This window comes from Gossypium hirsutum, chromosome A05, assembly GCF_007990345.1.
Source record: "Gossypium hirsutum isolate 1008001.06 chromosome A05, Gossypium_hirsutum_v2.1, whole genome shotgun sequence".
NCBI classification, from domain to species: Eukaryota; Viridiplantae; Streptophyta; class Magnoliopsida; order Malvales; family Malvaceae; genus Gossypium; species Gossypium hirsutum.
The window spans coordinates 21,096,653-21,117,929 of record NC_053428.1 but is presented as its reverse complement, the minus strand read 5'-3'; the positions used below and the strand labels follow the sequence as shown (position 1 = coordinate 21,117,929).

The 21,277-nt window shown below is 36.0% G+C and overlaps 4 protein-coding genes across 5 annotated transcripts; 3 read left to right on the top strand and 1 right to left on the bottom strand.

Annotated features, from left to right (window-relative positions):
• The first annotated feature begins 274 nt into the window (after positions 1-274).
• On the top strand, positions 275-1,947 carry LOC107958192 (uncharacterized). The gene is made up of 4 exons (XM_016893880.2): positions 275-450; positions 949-1,054; positions 1,339-1,400; positions 1,710-1,947. Exons 1-3 carry the CDS (start codon positions 329-331, stop codon positions 1,351-1,353), a joined length of 243 nt encoding a protein of 80 aa, XP_016749369.1. The 5' UTR covers positions 275-328; the 3' UTR covers positions 1,354-1,400; positions 1,710-1,947.
• A 171-nt stretch (positions 1,948-2,118) lies between these two features.
• Positions 2,119-5,681, bottom strand: LOC107958191 (protein NPGR1). Of its 2 annotated transcripts, none has more exons than XM_016893879.2 (6): positions 5,243-5,681; positions 4,780-5,014; positions 4,424-4,682; positions 2,889-4,117; positions 2,629-2,776; positions 2,119-2,554 (listed from the first exon to the last, which is right to left on the bottom strand). In XM_016893879.2, exons 2-6 carry the CDS (start codon positions 4,969-4,971, stop codon positions 2,244-2,246), a joined length of 2,139 nt encoding a protein of 712 aa, XP_016749368.2. In that variant the 5' UTR covers positions 4,972-5,014; positions 5,243-5,681; the 3' UTR covers positions 2,119-2,243. The 2 variants fall into 2 exon arrangements, with proteins under 2 accessions (XP_016749368.2, XP_016749366.2); XM_016893877.2 differs by having other exon boundaries at positions 5,267-5,676.
• Positions 5,682-13,807: 8,126 nt separating this feature from the next.
• On the top strand, positions 13,808-17,832 carry LOC107958189 (WD repeat-containing protein ATCSA-1). The gene is made up of 9 exons (XM_016893875.2): positions 13,808-14,184; positions 14,311-14,571; positions 14,655-14,814; positions 15,549-15,727; positions 16,105-16,348; positions 16,780-16,934; positions 17,054-17,143; positions 17,411-17,482; positions 17,574-17,832. Exons 1-9 carry the CDS (start codon positions 14,035-14,037, stop codon positions 17,613-17,615), a joined length of 1,353 nt encoding a protein of 450 aa, XP_016749364.1. The 5' UTR covers positions 13,808-14,034; the 3' UTR covers positions 17,616-17,832.
• Positions 17,833-17,971: 139 nt separating this feature from the next.
• Positions 17,972-19,508, top strand: LOC107958190 (F-box/kelch-repeat protein At5g43190). Its single transcript, XM_016893876.2, has one exon. The coding sequence runs from the start codon at positions 18,213-18,215 to the stop codon at positions 19,314-19,316; it is 1,104 nt and encodes a 367-aa protein (XP_016749365.2). The 5' UTR covers positions 17,972-18,212; the 3' UTR covers positions 19,317-19,508.
• Positions 19,509-21,277: the final 1,769 nt, after the last annotated feature.

The window sequence follows — 21,277 nt, the reverse complement described above, 5'->3', positions numbered from 1 at the left end:
AGACGCTTGTTGTTAGGGTTTAAGGGGCAAAGGAAAATCAGGAAACGCCGCCGTTTAGGTCTTCGAGCCGTTGAAAATGGCTTTGTTACGAGTCTTACGACACACACAGGAAACATATATGATGTTAAGTCTAAAAAGATACCAACAAAATTCCGCCAGCAGACGGCTAAGCTCTCGTAAAGACAAAAATGTCCTCTTATTTATGACGTGGCGCTTTTCTATTGGTTCAAATGGGAGGTAAACAAGTAAACGTGACCGCAATCTATAAAGCAACGGGCAACGCAAGTCAAAGATCAAAGACTAGAGAAAGAAAAAAAGAGGAAAGAAAATGGGGTGTTTCTCGGGGTGTTTCTCGGGCTTCGACGGAGGAAACAAAGAAGAGCGACAGGAGCAAGACAGATTGGCCTCTGCCGAAGCTCGTGCCAAAGCCGCCGAGGCTGCTCAGAAAAGGTCATTTAGTCTCCCTTTCTACGATTTGCTGTCTTTTCTCTCATATTCAGTTGCTTCTGCCATACTATTGGCATATGACAAATATTTGCATTCATATGTTTTTTGTTTAATTCTCAAAATTTTTGTGTTCCGGGCTGCACGATTTATAAGATTGATTCTTTTGATTTCGAAAATTGTTTGGGTTATTGAATTTTGATCAGAGAAAAAAAGAAGAAGAGGAAATTCACTGCTGAATATTAGGGCTTGCAACTGTGTTATGGAAGATTGAAATTTTTGAAAATAATTCAATTTGATTTCCTCATTGATATTGTTATATGAATTGCTAGCAGTGAGGTAATTATATTCAGACTCTTGCTATTTGGAGTTGTGAAAGATGAACATTCCTCTGGTTTGATGTCAACAAGGGTAAAGAATGATAAGAGAGTATTGTGATGCTTTGCAACAGTTTTTTATGGCATATTAGTTTTTTAACTTATAAATGATTGATCAAAATCGCAGGCAAGAGCAGTTTGAACAGTCAGCTGCAGGAAGAGCTGCTCGTGCCCAGGTGCAAGCGGCTGCGAAGCAGTCAGCAAATTCTAATAAAGGCGAACCTGTTTTGAAGGTTTTTATTACCTAATATGTAGCTTGAATGGCAATGGTTTATGGTTTTTATGAATTAAAATCTGCCTGGTAAAGGGGGAATGTGGCGGGTGGAGGGGAAGATTGGGAGTTTCACTTCATCTTATTGTGGCATGGTCTTTCTTATGATGATGCCCTTGTCCTCCAACCTCATGCCATGCTCTCTTTGGCTCTGATAAATAATTTCTTTTGAGGATCAGTTTCTATACTCCTTACATTCAGCAACAATATATAAATTTGACCCTTTTGTTGATTGGTGATTTGCAGTGGCAGCTGGGTTGAAGATTTGCCTAGTCTCTGTTCAGCCAAAACTGCTAATGTAGATATGGGTAAACTTTCTATGTGGTTATTTAATTGGTCGAGAGATTTGCCATCAAGTATTTTAGCATTTTTTTCCTTTTTTTTCCTTATGAGCATCATGATTTCCACATTGGTAAATGGTAAAATTATGGACATCTTGATCAAGAAGTTTAGCTTATCAGAACAATTTTCTATTCTGTGATCATTTCCATCTTAAACTCATTCTTTTTCATGTCTATCGGAGGTATCTGGTGGATTAGATACCAGTTCTAGCTAGAGACCATTACAAATTCGCTTAGTTTTCCACTTTGTAAACTTAATTGTTTTCTGTCATGCAGAAATAAATTTTGATGTACATAGTTTCCAAGTTGTGAATTCCTCGCCATTAAGCAAGTGATACGGTACAAGTGCACCAGCAGTCAAATCTTTTTTTCTCCATTTTCAGTTGTAATGTGTATAATAAATCCAAGATGAAGTTGAGCTTTTTCTGTACAATCTCAACCTGAACTTATCAAATTCCTTGGTTTCCTGTAAAGACTTAATTCCTCTCTTATATTTTGTTAATGTAGTTTTTTATATGCCTTGTTTTCTGGTTTGTGCGGCCTGGATTCAACTAAAATAAATTAAAAGAACCTTGTACTGGAGGGAAGAACAACTAGTTTTCTGAGTTTAAGAGTTTTGGTATTAACAGGGAATAAGAACTTCTAGTTTTCTGAATAAGAATGTTGGTATTAACAGCAAAAAATCGAAGCTAAAAATTAGGAGGTTGCTACACATTTCAATAGGACATCGTTGCAGAATAGCAGTGTATAGAACCAGCAAACTTTGTTATAGAAATTGCCTGCTAAGTGTTAACTAATTAAATTCCAATGTCATGTGAAGGCTTCAACAGGTGCTGATAGCTTCAACTCATAGGCTGCTTGAAAATAGTCTGCTGCTAGTTGTAATGAGCCTTCCATTTTGGCAATCAATCCAAGGTTCATCCATGCATCATGATTTGTAGGATCTAACCGAAGAGCATTCATTAGAAAGCTTCTTGCAACTGGGAGTGATTGACCACCCAGTTTTATGAGTACTGCCGCGGTTGAAACAATGCTGGGCACGTAATCTGGTTCTATAGACAGTGAGACTGAGAATGATACCAGGGCCTCTTTATAAAGTGATTGGGCTTCAAATAACAAACCTGCAAAATAAAATACTTGGAAATTAAAAGGGAACATCAGTAACTAGTATGCAGTGATTGGATGGGATTTTTACCTGTTGTATGCCAACTTTTGGGTGAATAAAATTCAATTGACTTGGCTTTGTTTAAACAAATTTCTGCATCGGGCCACGAACCAAACTTGGTGTAAACAGTAGCTAGATCCTGCCAGACTGCCATTTCCATATTTCTTTCAGCTATATTCTGCAAAAGATAGAACATAGGTGAAAACACATAGCAAGTACACAAGTTAATTACAAGCATAATTTGCAAATGCATCAAATGTAATTCATGCAGCTGTTTCAGGTCAAACTACCTCTGTATGGGAACTCTTTGCATGACCAGAGTTATTAGACTGAGCTTCTCTTTGTGCTTGAATCTGAGATAGCAAGATGCTATAAGTTTCAATTGCTTGCTTGGGTCGTTCCTGAGCAATCTGAAGCACAGCTTTCAGTCTTAGAAGTTCGAATTGATCTGATCCACTGGCTTCATCTGAAGCGAATTCAAGTATGGTTTCAGCATCTTTGAAGCGCCTGTCTGCAGAAAGTATTAATGCTAATAGCTTCCAACCTCTTCCTGAGTTTTCAGCCACCACGCTAGAGTACTTCATTGCATTGTCGAAGGCCAAATCTAAATTCCTCTGAACTGCATTTTCCAAACTGAGGTTAAACATCACTTCAGGATCTTCCTTCATGTTGAAAGCAGCATAGTTAAGAGAGCTCAAAGATTCTTTCTGGAAGAGAGCTCTTTCAGAATCTGATATGGAAATTCTAGCAGCATTCCCATAGCAAATGCCAAGGAACTTATGGGCTTGAGCCTTGAAATGTCCATTCATTTCATCTTCCAAGTCAATCACATAACGAGCAAATGTTATTCCATCATGAGCATGCTTCGGATCTTGCGAAGATATATAAGCACCAAGCAGTAAAGCAAGGATATCAGGCTCGCGCTTTGCTTCAGACTGACTGGAAACCTTCTTTAATAAGTTCAATGCCACTTCATTCTGACCAGCAGCAGCATAACAGAGAGCAAGAAAGTACCACCTGTCAGCTCTTTCATATATGCCTGGAGAGACCTGCTCCACATGAGCTGCAAGTAACTCGAAGTGCCCAGAAACTGAGAGAGCAAAGTTGAGATGATCCATAATTTCTGCATCCCACTTTATTTCTCCAAATGCCACTTTTTGCATTAGTGCTAGAAGGAGAAGAATTGCTTCCTCAATACAATTAGGGGTAGTTAAGCCCCATACACGTAAAGGAGGTGGGAGGCTGGTTTCAACACCGCCATAAAGTAGTATGGCAGCTAAGTTTTTTTGTACACTTGCTAACCTCTGGGAATCCAAATTCCATGGCTTGATTAAAGCCCGACGATACGCAGTTATAGCTTCATTGAGATAGCCTATCTTAATCCATAGATTAGGGAGCAGTTCTAATGCTCTGTGAAACATTTCTTGTAACTTGCAATCTTCAGCAATTCCCTCATGCATCCCATTAGGCAGTGCAGCCTCAACTACATCTAAAATTAGCTTGCACTCCTTTGCAGCCTCTGATAAATGAAAGAAACAAAGCATTAAAACCATTTAAACCTTACACTCTTAACACCAATTTCATAGCATACATCTAAACTATTCAACAAGTGCAGTGCAATTTATAAAATCCTTGATCTTCTTCGATGATCAAATTGAACCATCCAAAACAAGGATTGTTCATCTCGGTCCAGACATATGAGCAGGGAATCATAAGATTATAAGGCCAGCACCTCTAAGAACTAAGCAAAACCATGAAACCATTTCTTGTCAACTGTGAAGCAAACCAATTATGTAAGTTCCCAGCAAGGAGAAATCGGAAATACCTTTAATATGCCCAAGTTCCTCCAACGATTTTGCTTTCAAGAAAATGGCCTCCAGAAGTAAGCTCACTGAGTGCATCGACATCACAGAAGGAGGGATAATGTCAGCTTTGGACCGTGATTTGCGTAGCCGGGTCCTCTCAACAATAGCCGTAGTCATCCTTGGTGTCAAACCTTTGATGTCAATACCCTGAAAAACCTGAAGCGCAGCATCGAAATTCCCTCTTTGATACTCGAGCCTCCCCAACAGTGCCCTTGCTTCCTGCAAACTCATTCCAAAAAGAAAACAAATGAGCTTGCAAATGATTGGATAGAACGAAGAACAAATTTGATTTGGGAGAAATAAGCCATTTATCCACCTCGTAGTTTAAGGAGAGAGCTTCTTTGAGAGTGGATTCAACTTCATCCACTTGAACATCCTCGAGCTTGGATTCCCAATCTCCGGTCCGAGACGACAGCCCACTGGCTGAGAAATCTCTGGTTGCTAAAGACTCCGGCGACTGTGGAGCATCTTCAAACTTGAACTGTTCACCTGAACAAGCACACAACATCTTCTTCAACGAAACAACAGCCTACAATTTGGATGTCCAACACCTGGAGAAAATGAATTGGATCAAACAAACTGATGGAATAGCATTTAAACCGTAATGGAAATCAGTTACTGAACAGTTACAATCTAATAAAAGAGAAATGGAATTCCACAAACTGATTAAAAAGGAAAGAAAAGAGGTAAAATCTTTGGGGAGCAAAGAGTAAGTTATAGAAAACAGAAATGCGTATTCAAAGAGAAAAAGAAAAAAGTTGACAGAGCTTTGGACTTGCCAAAAACCAGCAGAGGTTGCTTACACCGTGAAAGCTACTTCTCTTCTTCTTCAAAAGAAGAAATATGGTAAGTGGGTGACAACTGAAGCCAAATACTTCAAAAATAAATAATGAACTGGTTTTATAGATCTGATTTAGATATGCTATTTGTTGTAAAATAAAAATAAAAGTTCTTTCTGCATGTGTGAAGTGGATGCAAGCCAAATGGTAGTTTTGCAGGGCTAGGGAGCTTAACACACAGAGGCTTCGTTTGGATGGGCGATCGACTGCGGTGCGGTGCGTTTAACTTACTTTTTGTCTCACGCTACAGTATCACTACAGTATCTAATCTCACCGCCACCGCTGTTTTTACACTAACCGCAGCTAAACGCACCGCCCATCCAAACTCACCCAGATTCTTTCGATTTCATTTTTTTCATCTGATTTTATAAACTATTTCTTCTTAATTTTATATCAATACTTTCTCCTTATAATTGCTGCCAAAATTGGTCGATTGGAGTCGTACTGCCGGGCCCCTTATTAAATGCAACATACCCCACTTAGTTTAAACATTCTTAAATATAAAATTTTATAATTTTATTTCTTCAGATGGATAAAAAGGAAAACTATTAATTCCAAAAATAAAAGAAAAGTAAGTTGAGGAAAAAAGGAAAAACAATGAAAGGGTAAGAGGAATAAAAGAAAAGGTGAGATTTAAGTTGGGGATTTTAAATTAGGGGCCCAGAGGCAGGTGCTGGAAAAGCACAATCAACTTTGAATTCAAAAAAATGAACAGCAAAGTTTGACAATGGCAGTAGGGAACTGTGAACATGGCAGCCTTCTTTCAACCTGTGATTCCAACTGGCATTTCCCATTTAAAAAATTTCCACTACAGTCTTTTACAATTAATTTTTCCATAATTTGCTTAAAAGAAAAAGTTTGTGGATTTAAAGCAACATATTTCACAAAAGGAGACAATACAGATGTTCATTGTGTAATTGAATATTGCTTGGGATTAGGTATTCACCTTATTTCGCCAATCCTTTTTCTTCTTCATTTTAATTCCAATTACTTTATGTTTACCAATGGCTTTGACATGTTTTAAATTAATCATAGAATAATTAGCTACATCATGATATCATCATTATTCGTTTAAGAGAAGCTTTATGGGCTGATTTAATCCTTCCTCAAGACATTTTTGTAATCCAAACTACCTACTTTTTTGCGCTTGTAATTGCTGATGGTCACACCTGCACGGTGCTCAAGAAGAATCAAGCCATAACCGTAAGATCCAAGCATTATGCAACATAATTAGCGTATTTATGTCTGCTACTCTGCTCTATACGCTACTTTTAGCATTTAAAAAGGTTAAATTCTACTATTACTCCATAAGTTATGAATTTTGTTCTTTACTTTAATTTCATTAATTTTAGTTAATGTATTTTTTTTAATTTTAAAATTTTAGTTTTAATCCAAATGATAGCAGTTAAATATATTTAGTTAAATTCAATTACTAGTCATATATTATGTGTATAATTGTAAATTTAGTCCATATTCTCTAACCGTATCATTTTAAGTATTTATACCTTTCAAATTTTAAAATTTCAATATTGATACAAATGACAATCGTTAATCCATTAACTATATTTTTAGTAAGTAATAAATAGAAATAACAAGCTTATATGGCATTACACATAGAATAATATATTTGTCATGTTAGATTTTGGAAATAGCATAATGATGGCGCCCCAACATGCGCGCGTCGGGACTTAGAAAACTGCAATTAGATGTATAAAGTATGCACGGTGTCTGCAAGTATACAAGTCAAATTGTAATATAATTTGTTATTTACTACGAAATGCTTTGAAAGTATTCCTAGGATCGTACCCAATGGAGATTTATTTAAACTAAATTGCTTTACTCGCATCAAAATCATAGTAAAAAAATCAAAATAATTGGATTGAATAATAAAATAACAGAAAAGAAATACCAAAATCAAGAATCAATTAAATAAGCAGAAGGGTGAGTCACCTATTTGTTCATGGTTAACTTGAGTCTACGATTTTAATAATTAGCTAACAATTAACTTAATTAATACCTTTCGGCCTATAACTAGATTAATTGATCGATTTAGTCTACTTATCTTTATCTTTCAACCTGATAAACTAAATTGGGTTAGATTAGGTTGTTTCCCAATAGACTATCCTTTTGGCCTCATCTACCTAAGTGGCTTCCTAAAATCATCAATTCTAGGGTTTATTTCATTTAGTCTACTCCAACTAACTAGATGTAAAACTCTAATCCCCAAGTTAGTTCATCCTAATGTTTTAGTTATGGCTCATTTTAAATACAAGATTTCCTATCAATTTATTAAACATGTAGAAGATGTAAAATAAAGAGAGTAGAGAAGAACTGCTTAAAATCTGATAATCGTGATGTGCACTTGAATCTTGAAACCCTTGAATGAATATGTTGATTGTGATTTCAACAAAGAACAATTAACAAAAATGAACTAGAAACAAAAATAAACTAAAACTGATATTGAACTTGAAATGATGTTTACAACTGAAAAAGAAATTGAAATCTAACACTAAACCCCATTTAAGAACAAAAAAAATAAAATTTAAATCGTGAACTAAGATCTAAGTCGCCTTGTAACACCCCCTAACCTTATTCGTCACTAGAACAGGGTTACGGAGCATTACCGGACATTTCAGATCAAATACGAGAAATTATATATTTATTTAACATACACATCACAACTAATCATAATGTCCCTTGTAAGAGCCTTCGAGGCCCAAAATATGTATTAGAAACTAATCGGAACTCAATCAGAAGCTTAGAGAATTTTTCGTGAAATTTTAAAATTTTTCTAAGGTGCAGGGCTCACACGCCTGTGTGGTTCAAGGACACGCCCGTGTGACCCTAAACATGCCCGTGCTTCAAACCGTGTCTTACCCCGTGTAACTCACTGACTTAGGTCACACGGCCTGCCACACGCCCGTGTGCATAACCCGTGTGCCTAACACGGCTGAGACACACGCCCGTGTCTCTACCAGTGTGCAATTTCCTGAGTATTCTGTTTGATTATGATTTCAACAAATAACAATTAAAAAAACGAACTAGAAACAAAAATAAACTAAAACTGATATTGAACTTGAAATGATGCTTACAACTGAAAGAGAAATTGAAATTTAACACTAAACCCCATTTAAGAACAAAAAAAATAAATTTTAAATCATGAACTAAGATCTAAATTGTAACACCCTCGCCCGCATCCGATGCCGGGACGGGGTTCGAGGTGCTACCTGACTTTTACTAACACTTCCATACTAAACAGGGCCATGAAATCTCAAATAATTAAAAACTTTTATTTTCACATACAATCTGTCCCATATACGGGCTTACGTGGCCCAAAACATACATCTGGAGTGGTTCGAGACCCAACCGAGAACTCATGAAAAACTTAGAAAATCTTTTGCATCAAGGCTTCATATGCCCGTGTGGGTATAGAGCACACGTCCGTGTGCTAGGGACACGCCCGTGTCCCAAACCCGTGTCCAAAAACCTGGACAAATACAAGGCTATTTTCCAAGCCATTTTGTCACACTCACAATAGATACACGCATACTTATACAATAACATACAACATGGCAAAATTAGGTACTTAAAAATTCCTAACATGTCATGATTATGGCAATTTCACATGCAATAGATATCATAGATTTTACTCACATCTTTACCACATTCATACTATAATCATTATAAACTCATCACATAATACCATAGCACATGCATGCATAATTAAAATAGATTTACAACCCCATAATCAAAATAGGCCAACACATATGGTTAAAGCATATCACATACTCTAATATTTAAACTCCTATACATGCCATAGGCTCAAAGTACTTGAAATCACTACACCAATAGCGTTAGCTTGACAATGTGATAATATCTCTGACGGCCTCCAACCCGAGCTAACCTGGAAACTCTAGAAAACATGGGAAAGAAGAAGGGGGGTAAGCTTTCGCTTAGTAAGTTCATATGAAAACAATAAGCACTCATTAACTTGTTTTATCAATATTTACAACATATTCTCAAGTTCACTACAAGCTGTCTTTCTGAGCAATGGTCACTAAATTATTTATATCTAGAGCTACGAAACTCCAAATTAAGTTCCGTTAATTTTCCTTGAAACTAGACTTATTTTCCTTTCTTCCATAAAATTTTCAGAATTTTTGGTTAAGCCAAATAATACATTTTATTCCTCAAAGTTACCCCTGATTCACTATCTGACAGTTCCGACCCTTCTGTACTAAAGTTCAATTATCTCATAGTACAAGACTCGAATAATGTTATCGTCTATTTCTCTTGAAAATAGACTCATATGTCTACTTACTAATTTTTTTATAGAATTTTTGGTTGGGCCAATTAGTACAGTTTATTAGTTAAAGTATCCCCTGTTTCAGGGTATGACCACTCTGACCCCTGTGCACTACAAACCAAATTTCTCCCTGTACAAAATTCCAAAGACCATGCCGTTTATTTCCCTTAAAAATATACTCAATAAGGAATCCATGAATGTAAGATATGACTCTTAATAATTTTTGTACAATTTATGGTGAATTTATAAAGACAGAATAGGGGATCTCGAATTCATTCAGACCCTATTTCACAAGAATTTAAATATCACACAATATAGAATTCTTTTTCTTCCCCTGTTTCTTTCATATGAAAATAGACTCATTAAGCTTTAATCCCATTTTTATTCTGACTCTAACTCATTTTCCATTATTTTTAGTGTATTTTCAAAGTTACACTACTGCAGTAACTTAAATCTGTCAAGGCTAAATTACTTATTCATGATCATTGTTCACAAAATTAATACAACATCGTTTGTATAATCATCACCGAGACATTCATATCACATTTTCATTTACCATCTTACCATTTTGTTGTTATGTCGAGTTTTCAACCCGAAGGTTAAGTACATACCTGTTCAAAGTATCCATTTCATACCTGTTCAAAGTATCCATTTCACAACATTTATCAATACGTCCCTTTCATCTTGAGTATTCCTCCATTTGAGTAGAATTTTACCCGTTGAACACATCGGAATATAATTCGAATACATGGAAAGTTTGCACATAAGTGCCACATATGTAGCCAAGCTACCATGTAACCCGCCCATAAGTGAACTCGGACTCAACTCAACGAGCTCGGGCGTTCGCATCCATAAATTAACTCGGACTCAACTCAACGAGCTCGGATGCCTAGTTACATCTCACGAACTCGAACTCAACTCAACGAGTTCGAACATTCGCATCCATAAGTGAACTCGGACTCAACTCAACGAGTTCGGATGCTCAACCATCCTAGTGACATGTCACTTGTATCCTAATCTATTCCTAAGGTTCAAACGGGATTTTCCTCGAACACATCTCCTTGCCATCTTCCGTAAAATACCGAAACTAATACTCGGTAGCACTTTGTATTTAACAGATAATACACATAACTTGCATTTTATTCGAAAATAACCACAAATCATATATTTCATGATAAAAATCAGTATATCATATATTTAACATCAATAACTTAAAAATAACAATTATGCTACATTATTTACACATGAACTTACCTCGATGCCACAAAGGTGAAAAAAAAGACGTAATTATCCCTTAATCGATTTCTTTCCGTTCTAGGTCCAAATCTCGATTTTCATCATCTAAAATATCACATTCAACTTATTAAAACAATGTACTGATCAAATTAGTCAATTGACACACTTGGGCAATTTTTACAATTTTGCCCCTATATTTTGCCAAAATTACCAAATTACCCCTAGGCTCGTAAAATAATTTTTATCTCATTTCTTTACTCCTTGAGTCTAGATGAACCATTTTCATAACTATAGCAACTCATAATTTCAACTATTTCACACATTTACAACTCATTTTACAACTTAGCAATCTAGCCCTTGTTAAGGTGTTTTCATGCAATTTCTTTCACAAAAGTTGTTTATTAGACAACTAGGACTCATAATCTTCCATAAAAACAGAGAAAACAACACATTTACTCTCATGGCAAAACCCTAGACTCTTCATCATTTTGCAAAATAGACCCCTCATATGAAAGCTCATGCTTTAGGGGTTCCAAAAATGTAAAAATCATCAAGCAAAGACATTAAAATCACTTACAAGCAAGGGAAATATGTTGCTGAAATTTTCCAGCTTCAAAGCCATTTCTTTGCTGCATATTTCGGTGAAGGAGAAGAGAAAAATGATAGCTTTTTATTTTTGATTTGTTAATAATAAAACTAGTCAAAATTAGTGACCAAATTTCACCTAATTTTGACTTTTCAAAAATTTTATCTCCCATGGCCGGCCATCACACTTTAAATGGCCTAATTTCACTTTAAATACCCCCAATTTAAGATACAAGGCAATTTAACACCTTTAGGTATTAAAACACAACTTTTACCTTTTACGCGATTTAGTCCTTTTTCGAAATTAGACTAGAAATTGCTAAAATTAACTTACCAAAATTTACATGCACTTATAAATTTATTTTATAACACATAAAATAATACTAAAATAATTTTCTCTGGCCTCGAAATAGTGGTCCCGAAACCACTGTTCCGACTAGGCCCAAAATCGGGCTGTTACATAAATCCCCTAGTTAAGTCCAGAGAGCTAACATTTATAGTGTCCTTGCTAAATGACCAAAACATGTCAATTACAAGCTACTAAACATGTTAATTATGACTACATGGACGAATAACACCCTTGGCTGTCAATTGGGCCTCATCAGATCGGTGTTCCGACATTAAAGGCCATATATTCCCCTTTTCGATTCGAAGTTGAATGTCACGACAAGGGTTTCTGGATGTTGTGACATTGATGGTTGTAAGCTCCCCCATTTGGCTCGAAGTTGGATATCGCGACTTTGGCTTATAGATGTCGTGACATCGATGGTTATATGCTCCCCCTCTTGGTTTGAAGTTGGACGTCGTGACATTGCCTGATGGTTGTCACAACATCGATTACCATAGCTCACATTTTGGATTTGTGCTTGAAATTTTACTAAGTGTTGAGGCTACCTTCGTTGTTGCAATATCTGGACTAGTCAACTGACTCATTGGCCTAAAATGTGGTCCTATACACTTAACTAACACGTTAGTTCTTTCTTAGGCTTGAATTAGTTTAACAGGTCATAAAACCACACTAAAAGCTCATTTTATTGAATTTAAATGCAAAACTAATTAAATCTTCAAAGTGAATAAAAAGATATAAAATTACTCGAATATAAGCTCATTAAGTGTTGAAAAGAACTTAATTTTCCACAACGAATTGTGGAAAATCACATAACTTAACAATTACACCATTATCATTTGGTGAGGATTGAAATTTTAAAATTCAAAAAGTATAGAAACTAAAAATGACCAAATTAAAGCACAAAGAGTAGATTCACAACCTTCTTAAAGTGCAGGTGTAACACCCCTAACTCGGTTCGGTCGTCGAACTCAAGCTATAGGATGCTAAAATGAAAAATAAAACATATAACATTTGAATATACTGTTTAACTGAAAGACTATTTTTCAAATTTGACTAAAAATAGGAGTCATATTTAACAAATAGTCTTTCAGTTAAACTCTGTTTACTTAAACATACAAGATTTCATGTAAACATCTCATACAACCAAGTTTCATATCATTCACACTTAATTTAAACCAACCCAATAACATGCGAGGACTTAATTGTAGACTATAAAAAAAGGGACACAAATTTTAGTAAATAAGAGTTACATGGCAGTGTGGTCAAGCTGTGCGATAAGCTAATGTTGTGTAATCTTGAGTCACACGACTGTGCTGTTAAGTCGTGTAACTAATTGTGGTTGTGTATCCCAAATATCACCTAAATCAAACAGATCATATAGTTGTGCCATATGCCCATATATGGCACACGGCCGTGTGTTGGGTTGTGTATCAGGCTGTGTGTACCTACAATACCCTTTTGCAACAAGTTACTTGCCCTCAAGTTCACTTAGGTAGGTCACAAGCAAGCATTGGATCATCAATCAACATGTTCAAATACATCAAAAATATTTCAAAACACAATCTTAAATCATCCATCCTAAGTGTCTAACTAATATGTCACAATTGGCACATCAATTCAACCATTTAGAGTCACACATTCATTATCATTCATGCCACAATTCACATATCTAAACATTCACACATAATCACCATTAAATACTAATACAACTTTAAGCAAAGTTCACCATAAGTCCAAAGCATATTTGCCAATTCATATAAAAAATAACATGCATCTAGAAACTTAACTTTACATGCCATTTCAAATCAAAAACTTATATTTACACTCTTGTAACCAAAATACTTATATACATTCCACTTATAACTTATCCCAAAATGATGATATAGTAAACATACTAAAGGGGCTGGCCAACAAATGAAAGGTAAAAAAACATTTTTTTACCAGAACTGGATATGCGTTTTTGGGCTATCAATTTCATGGTCGATGGTCCAAACTTAAAGGTCCCAATAACCCAAAAGTCCAAAGGACCTAAAATTCCAACGATCAAAAGAAGAATGTGGGCTGCTCTGCCCCTTCTCTTATCATCCTTCTGTACTTGTAGAAGAAGAAGCTCTGTAAAAGAAAAGGGACTGATTCAGACAAAGTCAGAAACTCGAAGGAGGAAGGACCAGAATAAAAAAAAAAAGAAAGAAAGAAAGAGGAAGAAACAGGTAGAAATTAAAAAAAAAAAGTTTAGGCCGAAGAGATGCTAGGAAAATGTGGAAGGATATCGGATATAGAGAAATGGGTAAAATCCGTCCGAATTCCTTTTCAAGTCGGATCAAGTCCAATCGGATTTCCAATCTCCAGCTCTCCAATAATAAAGACATCGTTTCTCCTCACAGAGGCTCCATCAATTCCCTTCAGGTATCCTCTTTTAACTCTACACCTCCTACAGTCACCCGCTTTCTTTAAGATTATAGTAAAATTTTGGTTTTCTCTCTTTTAATTTATAGAAATTTAAGTTTTTTTGGGGGTTATCGTGTAAATTAGGTGGATTTGACTGAGGGAAGATATTTGTTATCGGGTGCATCTGATGCATCGGCTGCTGTTTTTGATATTCAAAGAGCAACTAACTATGAAGGAGATGGTCTGATTGCCAAACACAAATGTTTGTTTTCGGTGGATAAGCAACACCAAAAGGGACATAAATATGCCATTTCATCTGCCATTTGGTATCCTGTTGACACGGGACTATTCGTTACAGGTTCTTATGATCATCATATTAAAGTTTGGGACACGAATACGACTCAGGTATTTTGTTTGCTTTGTTATGTTTGGATTACGAGTACCGACTCTGGTTTTTTCTTTTAAATCTGATCTGTTTGTTATTATAGGTGGTGATGAATTTTAAAATGCCTGGAAAGGTTTATAGGACTGCTATGTCTACAGTGGCAACATCTCATATGTTGATTGCTGCTGGAACTGAAGATGTGCAAGTTCGCCTTTGTGATATTTCTTCAGGGGCATTTGCTCACACTTTATCTGGCCACCGTGGTATGCTGAAAGTTTGATGGAATTGTTCCGTTTCCACTTTTATCTCTTATTGATTACTGATAGCTTTTATTTGGAATTTGTATTCTGTACAAACTTCTATATAATTAAGGATATCCATATCCCTTGTTGGTTGTCTGTGAGATATGCTGTATGGGACATCCAGTTTACATGGTTTATAAGTTGCCTGTAATTATGGTGAACTGTTTATACAAATTATAAAAGAAAAACTTCTACAATCTGGTCCTTCTTTTCAGGTCCATTGCCATCAATATATTCTTGTCTTAGCTGGAGTTAGACAAGAAGTTTTTTAACGGATAGGTTCATTGGCTGCAGGACTATGATGTCAGTTAGCAGCTTATCTGATTTTGGACCAGCCCTGTAGCCAGAGAACTATCTTTTACTCTCACTTTTATTTTGGTCTTGCAGCCTAAAAGTATGAACTCTTCTTTTTAACTGCTTTGGCTGCATGCAAATAGATTTGTTGTGTTATCTACTTCTTATTCATCTTGAGGGGAGGGAGACATGCTTTTATTTCAAAAGATCATTTTTGGATATTTCTTTATGATAGAAAATATGTCTTCCCTTTAACTGGTAAAAAGGGTTTGACCATTCCGTCATCAAATCATTACCTCACGAAGCTAGTGGTGCTACCATCTCGGCTGTCACTTTTAACACTTGGTAGGGACAATTTTTAACATAAAATGATAAGTATTATATGGTTTTCATGGTGGCAGATGGAGTAATGACTGTGGAATGGGCTACATCCAGTGAGTGGGTCTTGATAACAGGTGGATGTGATGGTGCAATTCGATTTTGGGACATTCGACGAGCTGGATGTTTTCTTGTTTTGGATCAGTCCCAGTCACAACTTGGACAGCGTCCACCTGTCTTGGCTCGTTCAGCTGCAAATAAGGTCTGTTTTGGGTTTGTTGCGTCACATCTACTTCCTACTTCTCTTTTGTTCCTATTGCAAACTGGTTACAAGATCATAACTTTTGTTTGTGGTTAATATTTTGTATCTGTGGCTGATCACATTGTGGATGTAGTCTTCTGTTTATCCAAATTACGGAGAATATGCTTTTTTTTAATGTTGATTCTAGGAATAGTTTTGTAGTGTTTTGTCCTAGCTGCTTTTGGTCCACTAGCTCTTTTTTCTTAAATAGCTCATCGTGACTTAAATAGATATAGCATCTAAGTTTTTATTTTATAGTATAAAACTCTTTGGTTTGAATAACCAGTATAAAGATCTTCTTTTAATCTCTTGAATTTGTTTCTGTTTTACCCTCTCAGGTCTCAGTCTCAAAGTCACTGTCAGCTGGCCAAAACTTATTGGTAAAATCAAGAGTACCACAAAAGAAATATGCCAATGGGCATGGAATGAAACAGTCAACCATTGGTCGAATGCCATCTAAGGGTTCTGCAAGACAAAGACTACATCCCGGGATGCTGTCCATTCAGGATCGTGCCACTGCTCATTATGGTGCCGTAACTGGTTTAAAAGTAACTGATGATGGCATGTACCTTCTAAGTGCAGGTTGAGTTTTGATCTTTTCCATGGTAGTTATTTATGGCTAGAACTGGTTCATCGTAGTTTATAGGTGCTCAATGTGTGATTGGGGAATCTGCTGTAGTCTATCAGGTCGCTTTAATAAAAATAGTTACAAGTTGTCATTTAGGTGACTATAGGCATGCATAAGCAGAAAATTGATTAAAATTTACTCTGTAAATGATGATACTAATTGATTCAAAGCTTTGTGAGGTGCATTGGCTGCTAAGGGGTGTGTATATAGTCCACTATGCTTATCTAGAAAACTATAAATGAAATTAGTTTAAACTTCTTGTTTTGTCCTAGCTGATATCAATAATATTTTTTCTGAAACTCTTATTACTTGTACAATAAAATTAGGTACTCAGCTCTCCAAATTTTACATGGTAATGATTCCTCTCTTTGTCTTTTTAATTCAGGCTCTGATTCTAGAATAAAGTTGTGGGATCTTGAATCTGGCTACAATACACTTGTAAACTTCGGAAAGGTGCACCTCCAAGCAAGCAAGGCAATTCAGTTAGCCGTATCTCAGGATTCAGCTCAAGTTTTTGTCCCATGCATGGCAGTCGTGAAAGTAAAAAATTCTTTCTATATCATCAATTTCTTTGATTTTATTTGAGTTTCATATATTTACATATATAATCATATTGTTCTGCCAACATTTACACCTTGAATGTCCACCTAATTTTGTAGGCATTTGACATATGGTCTGGTAAAATGTCCCTTACATTTCGAGGCCACTATGAATCTGTCAACTGTTGTTGGTTCAGTTCACAGGATCAGGTATGACATAACTCCTCTACAACTTTCCCAAGGCTGCTTAATTATCTATTCCCACCCCCCCCCCCAAAAAAAAAAAAAAAGAAAAAGAAAAAAATGTACTGTTCAAGTACAACAGTTGAAACAGTTTTATCAAATCATTATAGGATCAATCCACTTGATCTAATATAGTAAATTGCTTGCTAAAATAAATCTAGTTAGTTGAAGACTTCTGTGCTGAACATTTTCAATCTTGAGCTACCTTTTGATTGATTTGTTCACCGTGTTCAGGAACTATATACAGGCGGCAATGATCGACAAATTCTTGTCTGGTCTCCAAGCAAAACGATTACTGATGACACGGTAATCTAAGTTGAACATTTCCTCCCGATTTCTTCACGTTTTATATGGATGTCCTACAAGCCTGTTCTAACTAAAAAAATTGGAAATGCAGAATGAAAGGCAGGCTAAAGATGAGGATAGTTGGAGTGATTAGAATCTGGTGCTACCATCTTTAGCTTCTTTCTACCTCTTGTATATATATATATATATTAGATGGATGTGTATATGTACATTTCTTTTCCGGTTTTATTGTCTGTTGTTCGTTAAAGGATATAATTAAATTAAATGAGTACTTTGTTGTTCCAGGAAAAGGCATTGCTATCCATGCAATTGGGCCTTCCAAACTAAATAAAAGTTTAGCTTTCATCAAATTGAACATGTCCACTAACAATATTAAAACATGTTTAGATAATTATTTTCTTTTTATATTTTATTAATTTCTTAGGCAAGTAGAGGTCGTATTACCTAATCACTTGCATAAATAAATTATGGTCAGTCAAAATTTAGAAAACGTTAATTAGGGCAATCCACAACTGCTAACTCCACTGCTGCTTTATAAATTCTAGTCTCTTCTTTCTTTATATTTGTCCTCTTTTAAGATTGGTTTGAAATGTGAATAACTTAACGCAGCAAATGAAGACTTTTTGCAATGCACTTGTTAGTTTTTCAATTCCTTCTCCATCTTAAATTAACCCATATAATTAAAACGACGCCAATAGCATCGGCTTAAACTCTCTCATCAGGAGACGCCATGATTGCAAAAAGTTTGAAAGACAGATCAGCAGCCATGGATCCTGGAATCTGGAGCAAGCTACCGCAGGAACTTCTCGAGCACATACTCTCCTTTTTGCCTCTCAAAACCTTGTTGAATTTGAGGTCAACTTGTAAGCATTTCAAGTCTCTCGTATTCTCTCCATCTTTCATTTCCAAGTATTCTTCTGCTTCTCTTTTCTCTTCATTCTTTTTGCTTTCTCATCCCCAGTGCTACAGTAATTTCCCTCTCTACGATACTATCTGTGGGGCTTGGCGCAAAATAGCACTTCCCTTGTCTTTTTTACCGCCTTCCGCCGCTCAGTTTAACCTTCTTTCATCGTGTAATGGACTTTTCTGCTTCTCTCTCCCCAATTCCTCCTCTTTCCTTGTTTGCAACCTGTTGGCCAAATCTTCCAGGCTCATCCAATTCCCTTTCTTCCCTTTTGCTTTCGAGATGCTTACTTTGGTTTCCACGCCACACGGATATAAAATCTTCCTGCTTTGCTCCAAGTTCTCTTCCAATTATGCGTTTGTGTACGACTCCAAGGTTCATTCATGGAGACAATTCGATGGTTTTCAACCGCTCTTGGCTGACAATTTCCATCAGGAAGGCGCATCCTTCAATGGGTCTTTGTATTTTGCTACCACTGAACCGTTCTCCGTAGTGTGCTTCGACTTGGAAAACGGGAAATGGGAGAATCTCGACACTGAAATGCCAAGGGAGCTTACTTTTGTGAGGCTGGTGAGTAACACCGATGAAGGGAAACTGTATATGGTGGGGGGGCTTGGTAGGAATGGGATTTCAAGGAGTATGAAATTGTGGGAAATGGATGATGGAGGGAACTGGGTGGAAGTGGAAAGATTGCCAGAACTGATGTGCAGGAAATTTTTGTCTGTGTGCTACCACAACTATGAGCATGTGTATTGCTTTTGGCATCAGGATATGATCTGTGTTTGCTGCCACACATGGCCAGAGATCTTGTATTGCAAGGTTTCGAGGAGAACGTGGCACTGGATACCCAAGTGTCCTTCAATCCCAGACAAGTGGAGCTGTGGTTTCAGGTGGTTCTCTTTTGTACCCGACTTATATACATTGGCTTGAGTTGCTTGTTATCATGTCTGAAACTATGCTATCCAGTTCCGGGTGAAGGTTCAAATTTTCCAACTTCATTGTATTCATAGATACGAGTCCAAATAAAGTACATGTAGTTAATATTTTTCTTGTTTACATTGAAATCGAGTCTGTTTTCACACATTCTAATAATTTGTTTGAATTGATATTTGTTTTTGCTTTTGTTTGTCTGTCAAATCCTACTTTAGTGTGTGTGATGAGATATTCTAATTATGACTGGTAATCATAATTCCACTAAAATTATATCCTACAAAACAAATTAGCTGGAATAATGCCCCTGACCAAGCACTGATTGCCAGTTGCTAATACGAGCTATTGCTTACTTTCATAATGTTGGAAACAAAAAAGGCAGGCACTTCAAATTGTACCGTTCGAGGTTGACAACCGTTGAGTCATCTTGTTCCCCTCGATTTTTTTAATCGATAGCCAATAAGCAACAGCTTTCCCAAAGTCAACTGCTATTTTATTATCTCATATATAGACTCTTTACTTGAATGCGTACTAAATATAGCAACAGATATTTGTGGTGTTTGCTAAAAGAAGTGGTAGAGATTTATACAAGTGGAAGGAGAGAGAAGCCGATTCAAAGCTAGATTCTTTTCATGAGAAAGATATTTGACATAGAAAAACCATTACTTTTAGGAGTCGGAGATTTTCATCTGAAATTTGAAAAGGGCTCATTTATTTCCTGACAAAGTCTACCAGGTCGGTTGCAACTTGCAAGGTTAAGCCTTCAATGAAACACTCAGCCTTTCTAGAGTATTAATTCAACTTCAAACTTCAAGCATTTAGTCTAACAATGTAAATTAAGATTTCGAATGGCAGGACCATCCAACTTGAATCTTCGGTAACAAACCCATGATTTCAGACGAATTCATGAGATAAATTTTAAGATAAGGAGTATTTCATTGTCCAAGTTGAAATACAAGTTGGTGATTAGCTTACCAAACAGAGACCAATAGGAGCAGCTCTTGTCAAAAGACAAACCAATAAAATTTAAATTGCGGTTTCTGGCTATGGACCGCTAGGATTAGAATTTACCACTACAGACTTATAGAGGTAAAAAGCATTTGGTTATGCTTATCGCAAGCATTTGAATTTGGCTGCAATAATTACTAAAATTATAGGGTAGACCAAGGGTGACTCTGCAAAACATATTTAAAGATAACGGCCCTAAACTATAATAATTATTATTACAGCAAAATACGAGAGTCTGACCGTGCAGGTCCGAATTCGAGAAAGCTTGAGTCCATAACAGGTCCAAGCCAGACAGAACTCCAGCTCAAGGCCCATTTGGACCGAACCTAAGATAAATCTGATTCAAAGTTTGAAATTTGTTTACCTTATGTTACATTTTGTTCACTTATATTTGAAATGTTACGTTTTAGTCATTTATGTTAACGTATTGTAATATTTTAATCATTGAGTCGTTAATTTATGTTAGTGGTGTAATAGTAAACTGATGTGACATATTAAATCATTTCAAATAAAAATTTTAAATTAAATTATACAATTAGTCCCCATATTTTTTTAGTTTTAAGCAATTTAAAATTTTTTTTATGTTCTTTTAACTTTCCTTAACGTAGTCTTTTTTATATTTTCCATTTGTTAAAACATTTTTTATGTTTATGAAAGAAAAAAGTGAAAGCTGAATCCCAAATAAAACTTGCTTCGCATATTCTTATCCCACAATTACAAACCCTCATCGTCCATCATCGCTTTAACGAACCAATTTGGATCTGTCAATAACCTAATCCACAAGCTCGCTTTACTCGAAGACCTTACCAATCGTGACTTATGACAAGCACTTTCACTTAACCTCCTAACCAACCCTTACGACCACCTTATTTATCTTACGTAGAACATTTTTGCCTTCTCGAAATTACGTTGTTCAACAAATTCTTTAAACGAGCTCTACACTTTTAATAACT